Genomic DNA, 15,750 nt, shown 5'->3' with positions numbered 1-15,750 from the left:
CAAAAAACGGGGGCATTTTTGCCTTTCCCCAAACCTGCTGAAGCCTGCAGAGTGCCCCTAGGGACCAAGGAGAACAAAAACTTTTTTTTCTTACTTATCTCTTCGAAATCTTGGTGCGTCTTATACACCGGTGTGTCTTATAGTCCAAAAAATATGGTAAGTTAAGGAGGTGTTGATAGAATATTTCCTTAACTCAGAGATGTTTCTTTGGGGACCCCGTGGCTACTGTCCAAACCCAGAAAAAGGCATTGCTTCTTTAAAGAGACCTGGATAAAATGGAGTCAGGGACTCACTTTTCCCCTCTAAAGCATCTTTTCCACTTTGGATCTCATCAACTATCTCAAATCATTATCTTTATTTAACGACCGCATAATCCCTTGCAGGGTGGAGTCTGGGCAACTGAATGGAGCAAGCAGAGTGTTTTAATGGCCAGATGTCCTTCCTGTCGCCAGTGACAAGTTTTGTTCAGCAGCTATATTCTCAGTGTGCCCAGAGAGAGAAATATCTGCTTCTACCTAGGATCAAACTCACAGCCTCCTGATTGTGAGGTGACAGCTCCACCTTTGGGCCATCACACCACTCTTATGAAAAGATCTCAAATGATATAGTAAAATAGATTGTCGCCGGAGTCCTGTTTGTTTGTTGTTGTTTTTTAAGCCCAGGGAAAAATAAGAAATTAATGGAAAGAAGCAAAGTAATTGGGGAGGGGGGGGGAATTCTGACAGGTTTTGAAGTACCATATTTTTCGGAGTATGACGCACCAAGATTTTGAAAAGGCAATTTTTTTAAAAAAAAAGTTTTTGCACTCTGCAGACCTCCCTAAAACGGCCCATTTTTCTAAAAAACGGGCCCGTTTTTTTATCAAAAAAAGAGCATGCATAGCCTTTAGGAGGCTTATAGAGTGCTCCTGGGAGTTGTGGGGGGGGGACGACAAAAAACGGTCTGTTTTTCGCTCATTGTTGCCCTCCCGAGCCCCCAGGAGCACTCTGGAAGCCTCCTAAAGGCTATGCACGGCCATTTTTGCAAAGGGGCAATGGTTCAGGAGGCCAAAAATGCTGTATTCAGTGTATAAGATGCACCCAGATTTTCCGCCTCTTTTTTTTTTTTGAGGCAAAAAGGTGAGTCTTATACTCCGAAAAATACGGTATTTATAATGCAAGAGCTATAGCCATTTGTTCTATTCTACCACTGATCGAAAGGAACCTTAGAAAAGGACTTAAAAAGAAACAAGGCTGCAAATAAAGGATTCGTAGTTATTGTTGTGCCTGGATGTATGTCAGAAAAGGCAGGGGCTTAGAGGAGTTGGAGTCTGGCTGATGTAGAGAGGAGATGGTAAACATGCTTATATATTTGACAGAACACGTTTCCTTTGTTCACAGACACATTAGCTGAAGAATGAACCCCCTAAGGACCTGTAAAAGGTAACTTATATTTAGCCCAGGGTTTATAATAATTTTTAATGTCAAGTATTGACGACAAGAACGATAGGCAGGATATTTTGTTCAGTGGGTACAAATTTTTCTATTATGATTATTATGGGCCTTTTGAGAGTTGAAAATGGTACAATGATCACTTGCAGTAAAAAAAAAAGGCAGTGTTTTTTGACTGTGAGGAAAGCTCACCCAGACAAGGAGAGAAGAGCTTTAATCAGAAAATTGTGACTGCCCTTTTTTGGTCGCCTTTCTATGAGCACAATTTTGTGGTGATCTCACGGAAGGATTTGAATACTTGACTCATTTTTTCCCCGCAACAACTGAGTTGATTTATCTTTTTTTCAAACAATACCAAGTACATTAAATGCTGGTCTTGCCCAGCTGTTTCATAGTTTGAAGCAAACTGGCAAATGTCGTAACAATTTCATTTTTTTTAAGAGAGCCGAGGTGGCGCAGTGGTTAAATGCAGCACTGCAGGCTACTTCAGCTGACTGCAGTTCTGCAGTTCGGCTGTTCAAATCTCACCGGCTCAGGGTTGACTCAGCCTTCCATCCTTCCGAAGTGGGTAAAATGAGGACCTGGATTGTTGTTGGGGGCGATATGCTGACTCTGTAAACCGCTTAGAGAGGGCTGAAAGCCCTATGAAGCGGTATATAAGTCTAACTGCTATTGCTATTGCTAAGTTGCTATTTTGCTGCCAAGAATTTCAGCAGGTGGTGGTCATTGGGGCTACAGGTCCAACTGGGGGGTGGGGGGGAGGGGGCGCACACCCAGTCATTGGAACTTCAAACCTGTGTCGTAAGGGGGGGTGGGGAAATGGTGGGATTCAAATAATTTAACATCTGGTTCTCTGCCCTAATGACCAGCTGGGTAGGTGGGGCTTGGTGGTCATGTGATCATGTGGGCATGGCCAACTCAACATCACTCAGGTTGATGGGCGTTTCGCCTTAGCTGTTGCAATGTAATAAGGGTTAACCGGAGAGGCAGATTCTATAAGCAGGGCAATCAAGATTAGGCTAGAAACAACACTAGAATGTTTCCTTCCTGCCTTCCTTACAGGATTAGCCCTGTAAAGTGGAAAAAAACCCAAAAGATTTATTCCAACAACCGGTTCTCAGAACTTCTTAGAAAGTTAACGATCTGTGCTCCCGAATAGGTGCAAACTGGCTGAATCCTACCACTGGGAGAGTGTCCATCATAACTTCAAATCATCACTAAGGACTATTTGTATTTAAAGTCTGCAAAGATTCTCAGTCATATAATCATGGTTGTCCCAAAAGTGCTTTTTTGCAGGAGGCAACTGGACTTTCTTGTTTTTTTTTTCTTTGAGGAGGACACAGATAAACCTCCAAGTGCTTCAATGACCCTCTAAAAGGATGCAAAGGACCAGCTGTCTGCAAGGAATATAAATCCTTCCATCCCCCACCATCCAGTCAGAGCTGAAGAAGCTTCTTTGAATGAGAAGAGAAACATCTTCAAAGAAAAAACACAAAAGTCCAGTTGCCTCCTGAAAATCTGTATTTAACTAACCAGGGTTTCAAAGCCCTCCAATATAAAAGTCCTCCAAATATGTTGTAGCAGTGAGTTCCATTAATGGAGCCTATTTGAAAAGCCATATTAGCTAATGGATCTCTAAATTAAGAGCCGAGGTGGCGCAGTGGTTAAATGCAGCACTGCAGGCTACTTCAGCTGACTGCAGTTCGGCTGTTCAAATCTCACCGGCTCAGGGTTGACTCAGCCTTCCATCCTTCCGAGGTGGGTAAAATGAGGACCCGGATTGTTGTTGGGGGCAATATGCTGACTCTGTAAACCACTTAGAGAGGGCTGAAAGCCCTATGAAGCGGTATATAAGTCTAACTGCTATTGCTATTGCTAAATGTGTTTTTAAAGAATTAAAGAAGGCTATTCTTGATGTAAGTTTGAATGACCTTCAAGCCTAATTTCCTTTTTTCTTCTCCCATCTTTTGCAGGACATTTTTTTGTTGTGTTTGTCTCATTTTAAGCAGGGTGGGAGGGAGGACTGTTTGTTTCAAATGAGACCACCCCTCCACCACACCAAGCTCCGTAGCCACCTATGGATTGCCCTTCATCCGAGCAGATCATTCCAAAAAACCAGGAAAGAAGCAATCTCTTCCGTGACCATCATCCATGCTTTTTCCCTCTGGACTGGAAGGATTTCCCACGGAGGACCCAAATTGTGCACCACATACTGTAGACCTGAATAGGCTTCTGTCTGTTTTCACTCGGTCGAATCCACGGATTGGTAACGTTGTGCGTAGCTGTTGAGCTTGAGATCCTCAGTGCTGCTTTTGGAGTAAATCTTTAGATGTCAGAAATAATAATATCAACAGCTGCCCATCTCAGGTCCCTGGGAAGGACTCAATAGATGGATAAAAATGCCAAATCCAGTCTGAACATCTGGCTGATGTGCAACATACCATAATAACAACCCCACCGTGGATACCCCCTTGTCGTAATAATCATCACCACCAGAGGTGTCAAACTCAATTTCATTGAGGGCTGCATCAGGGCTGTGGTTGACCTCGGAGGGGGGAGCATGGCTGACTGGGTGGGTGTGGCCAACTGGGTGGGCGTGGCTAGTTTGACACCACTCCCCAAACTGCTGGCATGTTTCCTTTTCGCATTGGGTAGTCCGGATCGAAGCCAGGCTGCCCTGATCTTTCCTCTTTGCATTGGGTAGACCAGGACAGCTCCGTGGGCCGGATCTGACCACATCACGGGCCTTGAGTTTGACACCTCTGATCATCACAATACTTTGCTGTTTTGTGAACTAATTTCTTATCTAATTAAGACCCCCATCCCCTGGATTTAAGTGGCCTTTTCTTTTTTCTTATGCTGTTATTGATGTAAGATTTCCCACACGGAGTTGGTGCTGAGCCAAGAATGCTCTCCTGCCTTTGGAGCATTCTGCTTCCATGTGATGGAAAAGAAATGACATTTGGGGGTGGTTTTTTTTGCTTTTAAAGAAAGTGCCAATGGATATCAGAAGGGTGGAGCGGAAGGGACGTGCCCATATCTTACTTAACAGATAGCCATAACAGTGCATGTGAACATTTGGTCTTGGTTTATATAGTTTCCACTGGTTTTCAGTCTCCCTGAAAGCTAGTTAAATCCAGAGAGAGGGGGGGGGGAGGGAGAGGGGGAGAGAGAGAGGGAGGGAGGGAGGGAAGAGATTTCTGAGCTTGGTGGTTTTCTTGCAGATGTTTCATTACCCAGCTAGGTAACATCAAGGCTAGGAGAGAGTGGTCTTATTTTTCTATAGCTGCATCCAGGGGTTGGCTTCAAAATTTTCAGCAAGGGATTCTCTGCCCAGTTTCTGGGTGGGCCATTGTGGGCCTGGCCTAGTCGGCCTCCCGCACCATGGCGGGAGATATTTTTGCCCTCCCTGGACTCTGGAGGCTTTCCTCAAGCCTCCAGGAGGGCGAAAATGGCCTCCCCCAGGCTCCAGAGACACTCTGGAGGCTGGAAACAGGCTCGTTTCCGGCCATCCCAAATTTCCGGTAGGCCCGTTTTCTTGCCCTCCCGGAGCCTCCGTGCGCACCCTGCACTTACCTGCATCCAAAATGAGCCATGTGGGGATTCCTGGGAGGGAAGGGGCGGGATGGGCTGGACCAGCCAGGAGTTGATTTGGGGGTTTTCAGAACTGCACAGAATCTTAGCTAGAGGTTCTCCCGAACCCCTTCGAACCCCCAGTAGCCCACCCCTGGCTGCATCCTGCTCTGTCAGTGTAGGATCAGGGCAAGCCTTTACTACATTAATGTAATAGCAAACCCCACTCCCTCCTAGTTTGTGCTAGGTATTTTGTGGCAAGGAAATAAACAGTTTGGAAAACACTGTGTTAGAGGAAAGTTGAGGGGAAAAAAATCTAGACATAAAGAAAGAATGCAGGTCAGCATCACTGGGATTAATACTTTCTTCTGCCCAATGGCCAATTAGTTGTGGATATGGAGGAGGAACAGGAATTCGGGGCCTCTGCTGCTGTGATTTGGCCTGCAAAAACTTCTGATGCTATCCTTACAGATGGATAAATACTCTGAGCCCCTCTGGAACATCTGTGCAACATCACGACACACTTATAATAGGGCTTTCATGCTGCCAGCAAAACTCTGCTTGCTTCTTCCTCCTTCCTGATGGTCCCACTGCTAGAATTTTTTTCTTGTTGGCTCCTTACATTGGAGACCATCCGTGCCGCTTTATAAGCTGAACCTGCAGAAATTTGTCCTCCTTGCGGTTGTGAATCAAAATGTGCCTTCACCACTGGAAGCTTGCTGGCGCAGTTGTTCTTAAGAGGGTTTTTGTTTTGTTCTGTTTTGGTCATTTTATATTGCACATTGTCCATTAGATTCAGGTCAGGCCCCACTTGGACAATTTGGAAAAACAGCTTGATTTGGCTTGGCATCCATTCAGAGGTCTTGTGTCTCAGCACTTCAGCCTCCAAATCTGAAGGCCAAACCAATAATAACAGCAATTGGAGCACCACTTGAACAACTTCGGCCCTGACAAAATCACCATTAGTCAATTGCAAAGGGCAGCTTTTGTAACAGTTTACATCTAATCCTAATCTGCATCACACGGAAGGTACTTAACTACAGCCCAGTAACAACAGCCAGACAATCAAACAGTCCAAAATCAGACCATGACTCAGAAATAACATTCAGGCTAATTTGCATCTCATAAAAAGGTATTTAAAAGACCTGTGTTCTGACAGATGAGCACAATTCAAAACGTATAGACGATGTCTTCTTGAATGGTGACGAAATTGCCAAACTCGGAGCACAAACCAACAGCCTAACTACCAGCCCGAGCTAGTAATATTCAAACATATTTCAAACGGCTTACATCCTACAACAATTCCTTTAATACAATCAAGCATCCATATCTAGCTAACCCAGGTCCTTGGGAAGGACTCGATAAGTGGATAAAAATCCCAACTCCAGTCTGAACATCTGACTGACTGTGCAGCAAACCATAGTAATAATAACTGGAGGACCACTTGAACATCATCAAAATCACCATTGGTCAATTGCAAGAGGTACCTTTACTTGGCATAGCTTACTTCCTGTGGTGATATCTTTAACAACATCTGCCTCTCCTTTGACCTTGCGAAGGACCCAATAGATGGATAAAAATGCCAAATCCAATCTAAACAGTGTGATAAGTCACATTGTGGGATTTCTGAATCTAATCTGATGAACTCTTGACCCAGAAGCTAAACTTCTTGGATAAGAAGCGAAATGTCTTCAAAGAAAACCAGAAAGACCAATTGCCTCTTGAAAAAGCACCTTTGGGACAACCATGACCTGGATCTCCATAGACATTCTTGACCCACAACACATCAGATTTAACTGTGGTCAAAAAGAAGAAAGTGTGGCTAATTAATGTGGCAATTAATGGGATAGTAGAAGACAAAACAATGGGAGAAGATCGCAAAATAGCATGAGCTAAAAAATTCCAAGTTGAAAGATTACGGCATAAACCGGTTGTGGTAGTCTGAGTAGTTATTGGCACACCGGGTGCCATCCCTAAAAATCTTGGATAGCACTTAGAAAATCTGTGCATTGCCAAATTTCCATCTGTCAATTACAAAAGGCCATACTGTTTTGATGGACGCATATCCTACACCAATATATGATGACATCCTAGATTCTTGGGAAGAGCTTGATGCGTATAAAGACCAACATCAAGTAAAGAACTGTTGTGTATATCATAATAATTGACACACATCTCCATCAGTCAATTGCAAAAGGCAGCTTTACTTGGAACAGCTTACATCCTTGCAAGGATATCTTTAATATCATCAAAACCACAATGACAGCCTTTCCCAGGTCCTTGGAAGGGCTTGATAATTTGACAAGAACGCCAGTCCGGTTGATTGTGTCATCAACCATATTAACAAATTGCAAAAATCAGCTTTAGAGAATAGGTTACCTTCTGAGTCCATGCCCGAGGTGGTATTTAGCAGGTTCTAACCAGTTCTGGAGAACCGGTAGCAGACATTTTTAGTAGTTCGGAGAACCGATAAATACCGTCTCTGACTGGCCGCACCCCCATCTATTCTCTGCCTCCTGAGTCCCAGCTGATCGGGAGGGAATGGGGATTTTACAGTCTCCTTCCCCTGCCATGCCCACCAAGCCACGCCCACCAAGCCATGCCCACCAAGCCATGCCATGCCCATCAAGGCATGCCCACAGAACCAGTAGTAAAAATATTTGAATCCCACCACTGGTCCATGCCTTTATTGATTTATCTTTAATTCCTTTCTCATCCTTTACTTCAAAACGGCACTTTCTTAGTTGGATTTAATCAACAGAATCATTTTTTTTTTAAAAAGGGGGGAAAAAACTGAAGTGCTTGCTCTTCTTCAAGAGAACACAGCTAATAAAAACTATCAGGACAAACAGACCTTCAATCTCTCAAACAGATGGCCGTGTTTTTCATTCAAGAAGAGGGAGATGCCACTTGCTGGAATAGCTTTCATATTATTCAACAGCAACATCTGCGTATCCCAGATCCTTGGGAAAGCCTGGAGAGATGGACAAAAATGCCAAATCCTGTCTCAACATCTGGCTCTCTTGTGTGACCAGCCATAATAAATAATTTGTATTTATTGAAAGTCTGGCCACTATAAAGTACAAAGCCAGATCATTAATCAATGCTGCTCAGCTTCAGATTTGTCAGTGAAAGTGAGTCAAGTAGAACTTTTTGCAGGCAAGAACTGCGGATTTTCTTTCCTTTTCTTTGAAAACATCCTTTTTTTAAAATGTCTCTTCGGCTGCCACCAAAAAAGAAGGGAATGGACAGGCTTGAGGAGAGAGGGCTGCAGCCGGTACATTGTTCCGGGCCCCACGAAGCTCAAAGAGGGCCCATAAAGGGGAATTTTTTTTTTTTTTTGCAAAACCACCCCTGGTCGGAAGGGACCTTGGAGGTCCTCCAGTCCAACCCCCTGTTCAAGCGGAAACCCCACACCATTTCAAACAAAGGGCTGTCCAATCTTTCCTCAAAAACCTCCAGTGCTGGAGCCCCCAGAGCCCCCAAAGGGGGGAGGGGAGGAGAGGGAAAAAATGAACAAAAATGAGGGCACTAGACTAGAAACTTCAAATTTAAGTCCTGCTTTAGCCATGGAAGCCTTGAGCCCATCATTCTCTCTCTCAGCCCAACTCACCACACAAGATGGTTGTGGAGAAAATAGGAGGAGGAAATAATGATGATGATGATGATGATGATGACAGGGTACAAATGATTGAATGAACGAACATGATGACATATTGCATTTAGTGTTGTAGAGTTGTGTAGCCTTCTGTATTACTAAAATAAAATAAAAATTCTGAGAGGGTCATATTTGAGCTTTCGCTAGCTTTTTCCCCCAAGGGAGTGATTCTTTGAGGTCTCCACTCCAGCCTAATTTTTAAAGGGATGGGTTTTCCCAGAACATGGCTTCGCTCCTAATCAAGCACCAGAATCTCCTAAAGAAATGTTCAGTGCGGTGGGATGGTGGAGATTACATACCCACCCACACCTTTACACAATTAATTCTCTCCAGCAACTGGTTTTTTAAAAAAACAAAAACACTATTTTTGAATCTGGAGGCTCTACTACAGTGTATTTTAATACTGGCAGCTTTAAACAGGGTGAACGTCAACTCCCAGAATTCCATACACTGAAATCCATACATTTTAAATTGCCAAGGCTGAAATGCTGGGATATGTGATGCATTACACACACACACACACACACACACACACACACACACACACTTATATACAATGTCCACCACGTTAGAGACATACAGACAATTTTGCATTGATTGGTTTTAAGGGATGATCCTGCAATGAATTGTTTAGCATCCAAAGGGCAAACTGTTTTACAAAAAGGCAAGGACCACAGCCATTGCACTCTTCATAACAGGCTCCTTAACAATTCTCAGACCATTACAGAGGGTTATATTTGCTGAATCGAAAGAAAAACATAAAGCATGCATCGATACCTTTTATTAAAATTTTCTTTGGCTTGGTAGCATGGTACTGCAACAAATTAAGAAAAATACTAATTTGGGGGGAGAGTACTAGAATATATCTTACTCCTCCATTTTGACAGAGCAGGGGGAGAAAATATTCCCATTATTGTGTTGCTAAAGTTCAATGAGATTTGTCAAGGCTAGGATTTTGTAAAAAAAAAAAAACCTTAGGACTCCGATGAAATGAAGTATTTTTCTTTGTGTCGAGAAGCAATGCTTCGTAGCAGGTTGCTGATGATGTATGCTGTACATAATGTATATTTAATTTATTGCTATGGTAGCCTCTTGTATTTGTCCTTGTATAAAAAAAAATTCTACAGAAGGGTAAAAATGTATATTTTGTTGCTTAAACGTGTCTTTGCAAAATTCATAATTAAAAAAAATATTTTGTGTCAAAGCTGTCTCTTGGCTTGTTTTGCCCCCACCCCCGGAGCTTTGTTTGATGGACAATTCCTTTCTTTACTGTAGCATGATGTTCCACATGCCACTGAGCCAGGATTAGTTTAAAAAAATTAGTTTCAGGGTTCCAACGTAACCAGTGGTGGGATTCACTTACTTTCGCTACCGGTTCGCAAATGTGAGTGCGCTCGCATACACAGAAGACCATGCATTACGCCAGGGCGTGTGGGTGGAGCGTCCAGCAGCCACCACCGCTACCAGTTCGCCCAAACCGGTAACAACTGACAGAATACCATCACTGAACTGAACGAAAATATAATATCTCTGTCTTATCTTGAAGACACAAAAGGAAGACCTTTATATATGAACTTTAGCACCTCTGCCTTCATTTTGTAAGGTGGTGGTAGAAGACATAGAATCATAGGGCTGGAAGGGATTCTCGGAGATCTTCTAGTCCACCCCCTGCTCAATTTGGCCTATATAATTTAATAGCCATTTTTGGGTGCTTGGTAACTATAGCAATAGCAGTTAGACTTATATACCGCTTCATAGGGCTTTCAGCCCTCTCTAAGCGGTTTACAGAGTCAGCATATCGCCTCCAACAACAATCTGGGTCCTCATTTTACCCACCTCGGAAGGATGGAAGGCTGAGTCAACCCTGAGCCGGTGAGATTTGAACAGCTGAACTGCAGAACTGCAGTCAGCTGAAGTAGCCTGCAGTGCTGCATTTAACCACTGCGCCACCTCGGCTCCTGACACTAATGGCTATAAATGTAAAGTCCCGTGGTGATACTACTGCAATTTACAACATAAATGGAATAATAATAAATGGAAACTGTCATTTATTAACAGTTTCCAGCCCAACCCCCTACACACACCCATTGTAGACAATGGTGGCTGCTCAGCTCCAGCAACTGCTTCCTGCTGGGGCCCTAAGGAGCCCGGGCGGGCATGCGAGGAGGGGCTGGGAGGGGAGGGGCGAGTAGAGGTTGGCAAGGCACCGCTCATTGTGAGTGACATCAAGTTGGCCACGCCCACCCAGCCACATGACCACCTGCCCACGCCCACCCAGTGTGTCATTAGGCAGATCATATTAGTGGTCCATGCGATTTAAAATTATGCCTTTAGTGGTCCCTGAGGTTTGAAAGGCTGGTGACCCCTGCGCTAGAATATGCTATGCCACATTTAAGGAGTGTTTTGAATACACTCCCTTGCAGCTAATCAGCCTCAATTTGAGTCCAAAACAGACCGTCTTGATTATTTTGGAAGTCTGAAATCCTTCTCAACTGCTTCCGGTAACCTTTTCCTCTACCACAAGGAGCTCCTCATCACTCAAATTGGGACATTTCAAATCGGAAACGTCTTGCACAGCTCTTGCCATTTTTCACTGCAGGGGAGAAATGACAATCAGTAATTCACCCGCGAGTGGCTGACACCGAGGTGGGACTCAATTTGCCTTCCTAGTTTTTCTTTCCGCAGTGGGATGTTCTTTACGACCTGTGTGCATTAGGGTGGACAGCGTATTAAAAAACCACCAAGTAGGGACGACAGTTGGCAGAGCTGTTCTTGGGAAAGGGCACTTCAAAACATTGTGCGTTGAATTAATGGCTCCTTTGCTATTTTGAGAGTGTGTGGTCAGCATATTTGCGAAATGTCTTGCAAAGTTGTGTTCAAATTTTTACCTGGGCTGCCCCCTTTTCACTTGCAGGGAGGCAAAGCTCTAACTATGAGCTAGCTTTCTTCCTCTTTCTCTCTCTCTTCTTTCTTTCACTCTCTCCTTCCTTCCTTCCTTCCTTTCTCTTTCTCCTTCCTTTCTTTCTCTTTCTCTCTCTTTCTCTCTCCTTCCTTCCTTCCTTTCTCTCTCTTCTTTCTTTCTTTCGTTCTTTCTTTTCTATGTTTATGCAGGTTAAGCTAAAGCAAGCATTGATCAGAAAACATGTGAAGGGTGAAATATTAGTCTTCCCTTAGAACAGGGCTCTCCAACCTTGGCAAATTTAAGACTTGGAGACTGAACTCTCAGAATTCCTCAGCCAGGGGGGGTGGGGGGGACAGCGGTCAGAACTTTGAATCTGGGTCCTAAGTAGCCCCGGTGGGGAAGGTCTGTAATAACTTTGAATGTTCGCCAAGTAACCAGTCATAAGTCAAAGACTAGCGGTACTTGAGACATGAAATCTACTTATGTGAGAGTGAAGCCATTCGACCTCAGCCAGGACTGACGGCTGATTAGACCTGCTATTCATTCGTTTGGAAAGAGTTGGCAAAACATCTGGCTCAGTTTAAATTGGATCTGACTGAGAAGGAGGCTCAGCAGAAGCACCCCACTGAGGACTACGAGCATAGGCTTTCCAAGCAGAGGGAAGACCTGCGGGAGTGCAAGGCCAGGTACTGGTGCCTGGAGGCTCAATGGGCTGAGATGGTCAGCCAGTTCCTGCGGACTGCCAACATTTTCTTGTGGACCACCGGTGGTCCACAGACTACTGGTTGGTGACCACTGCTCTAGAGAGTCCTTGATGTCCTCGGAGCTGGGATGTTTGCTTGCAGATGTTTGATTACTCAATTAGGTAACATCATCAGTGCAAATGAATATGGGGTTTGCTCTCCATTTACACACAGTAGCTTACTCTGCAAATGATGGTGATGGTGGGTTTCTCCCCACCCCTGGTAGTTCCTTGATTAGGGTATTGTTTTCTGCTTCACTGTTTGCCTGGTGTTAATCCCTGCTTATCTGGATGTTCATCGCTAGAGAGGATGTGTTTTTTGTTTCCTTCTTAGCTTTGTTTATTGTCTCTTCTGAATGGTATGTAAATGTGGTTTATTTACATGTGTCTATTAAAACAAACCCTATTTGTTTCCTTCTTAGCCTTTTTATCTTCTCATTTGAATGGTGTGTAAAGATTAGTTTATGTACGTGATCAACTCCGAAGGCAGCTGATAACTGTCGGACGGCCTAGGCCCCCTCTCTGCCTCTGACGCAGAGCAATCATCAGAACCTTCCCCAGACTCCAGGACTGGCCCATGTTCCTCCCCAACCTCCTCACTCTCTGAGTCTACCGTCAGAGCCGCTGGCGGGCCACAACAGGAACATACTCTAAAAACTATTGTACCTTCGAAGTTAGATGGTCACCTTATTTTTCCATCTGCATCAGACGTCCATCTCATCTAAGTACTTTGGACAACTCACAGCAGAATTCATTCACGATCTTTTTACAGGTTGGAACTCCCCAAAAAGATAACAGCAGCAAAAAGATTTCTAGCAGCATCCAATTCCACATCCTAAAGAAACAGCTCAGGACAATACAAGTACCATATTTTTCAGACTATGAGACGCACCCCCCCCCAAGAGGGTGACAATTTGGGTGCGTCTTATACACTGAATGTAGCCCCACCCACCTACCCCAACCCTTTGGCCTCTGCTTCCCAGCAATTTACCTCTTTGCAGCAAACAGAGCTTGCAAGGAGGCTTCAATAAGCTACAGCAATCCCTGCAGCCTGTAACAGCTGATGATCGGGAGGAATTGAAAGTGAAAGTTGCTGTTAGCTCCAGGTGGCAAATTGCTGGGAGGCAGATTTTTTTTTTTCTTGTGCTAATCAGGCTGTTTGCTGCAAGGAGTCAACAACTATAAATGCCTATAGAATGTTCAAATTATTAGACTTATTTTTTAAAGACTGCTTTATTATTATTCTAGACAACTTAACAAAAGGAAGAAGCTCTTTAAAATAAATGCTTGATCTGAAGAGGCCCCATGCTATTGTTTTAAAAAGTGCTATTCTTTTAAATAGCAGAGAATAACTATACTTCCAGGGAGCACATCAATTTTAACAGCATCTGTACAAGTATAATCTGAAATATAACACTACAAACAGTGTATATTATCTGTCCTGTTTGTTGCAAGGAGGCAAATTGCTGCGAGGCAGAGGCAGATATTTTTTCCTTGTTTTCCTCCCCAAAAGCTAGGTGCAGGTTATACTTCGGAGGCTCTTATACTCCAAAAAATACAGTAGTCCCTGACTTATGTCCACAACTGAACCCAAAATTCATACTGCTAAGCAAGACAGTATCAACTGAGTTTGGCCCCATTTTATGATCTTTCTTGCCAGAGTGAATCTCTGCAGTTGTTAAGTTAGTCACAGGGTTGTTTAAGCGAATCTGGCTTCCTCGTGGACTTGGTGTCAACTCGCAAAGCATCCCTGGCCTGCTCTTGAGTTGCCATAGGGGGGAAAACTGACAGAGCAGCATGGCAGCCACAACCAAAAGCACATTCCACAAAGCTGTATCCTGGGTCACCTGCAACAGCCTGAGGGGCATGATCTGTACAGCCCACAAAAGTGCTCTGTTGGAAAATGTGATTTATGACACACCCTAGGAGAGTGGGTGGAATAGGGTCATAATTGGGCTGTAAATTACATGGGGGTCAGAGCTGGCTTCACTAAGCTTGAGGCTCATGATTTAATTAGGGCATTCGTCGGAACCCTGACACCTGGGTTTGTCAGGTTGCAAAAGGTGACTCAGGGATGTTGCAGCCATCATAGATATGACCCAGTTGCTAAGCAGCCAGATTTTGGTGACCATGAGGATGCTGCAATGGTCGTAAGTGTGGGAAAAAATGATCGTATCGTAACTCACTTTTTTCAGTGCATTGCAACTTTAAATGCCATTAAACAAATGATTGCAAGTCAACGGCTCCCTGTAATTCAGTCCACCCATTTTGCTGCTGGTCCTCCTCTTCTTCTTTTACTTTCCACCTTTCTCAGAATCAGGGTCTTCTCCAGAGAGCTGAGGTTTTGCAAAATGATGCATTTTTGACAGCCAATTTGGTACCATCTGCACAGCTAAGCTTTATGCAAGCTTTAGAGAACAGCCGACAATGCCAATTGTTATAGTAAGACTGCCCTCTGGTGTTGCTCACATTATTGCCAAAAGCTTTTATGATCCAAATCAAATCCTTTATTAATATAGGCCATGGGGCACCTCGATTCACCCACGTAACACCTATCCTCCGCGAGCTGCACTGGCTGCCTGTTGATCTCCAGGTGCGCTTCAAGGTGCTACTTGTCACCTACAAAGCCCTTCATGGTATTGGATCTGGGTACTTGAGAGACCGCCTACTGCCAATTACCTCCACTAGGCCAATAAGATCCCACAGATTAGGCCTCCTCCGAATTCCATCAGCCGGTCAATTTCGACTGGCAACTACCCAGAGGAGAGCCTTCTCGGTGGCTGCTCCGACCCTCTGGAACGAACTCCCCGTGGAGATCTGGACCCTCACCACCCTCCAGACCTTCCGCGCCGCCCTTAAAATCTGGCTGTCCCGGCTGGCCTGGGGTTAAAGACTCTAACCCCTACTCGAATTGTATGACTGTTGAGTTCTTAAATGATGTTGTGCCTTTATGTTGTAAATTGTTTGTCCTTCCCCCCCCCTTTTGAACTGTGAGCCGCCCTGAGTCCCCCCAGGGAAAAGGGCGGCATACAAATAAAGTGAAACTAAACTAAACTAAAACTAAAATAATTAGCAATGTGTTTTTTAAAAATTTACTTATTTATTAAATTTATATGTCACCCATCTTGCTATGCAAGGTGACTCTGGGCGGGAATAAAATTGCAGGTAAAAATGACATAAAATGCATAATAGCAATAGCAATAGCAGTTAGACTTATATACCGCTTCATAGGGCTTTCATCCCTCTCTAAGCGGTTTACAGAGTCAGCATATTGCCCCCAACAATCCGGGTCCTCATTTTACCCACCTCGGAAGGATGGAAGGCTGAGTCAACCTTGAGCCGGTGAGATTAGAACCGCCGAACTGCAGAACTGCAGTCAGCTGAAGTAGCCTGCAGTGCTGCATTTAACCACTGCGCCACCTCGGCTCTAAAAGATAGTTGCAAT

General features: G+C 44.2%; 1 protein-coding gene across 6 annotated transcripts in view; it reads left to right on the top strand.

Moving 5' to 3' along the window:
* RAP1GAP2 (RAP1 GTPase activating protein 2) overlaps positions 1-3,891 on the top strand; it is a 293,472-nt gene extending 289,581 nt beyond the window's left edge. For all 6 annotated transcript variants that reach the window (XM_032215467.1, XM_032215469.1, XM_032215466.1 and 3 more), the window contains 2 exons: positions 1,380-1,421; positions 3,404-3,891. In XM_032215467.1, coding sequence (XP_032071358.1) covers positions 1,380-1,388 — 9 coding nt within the window. In that variant the 3' untranslated portion in view covers positions 1,389-1,421; positions 3,404-3,891. The remainder of the gene's footprint in view (positions 1-1,379; positions 1,422-3,403) is intronic.
* The last annotated feature ends 11,859 nt before the right edge of the window (positions 3,892-15,750 follow it).

The sequence above is a fragment of the Thamnophis elegans genome, chromosome 4, assembly GCF_009769535.1.
Source record: "Thamnophis elegans isolate rThaEle1 chromosome 4, rThaEle1.pri, whole genome shotgun sequence".
Taxonomy (NCBI): Eukaryota; Metazoa; Chordata; class Lepidosauria; order Squamata; family Colubridae; genus Thamnophis; species Thamnophis elegans.
This window is presented reverse-complemented; position numbering and strand designations above follow the sequence as displayed.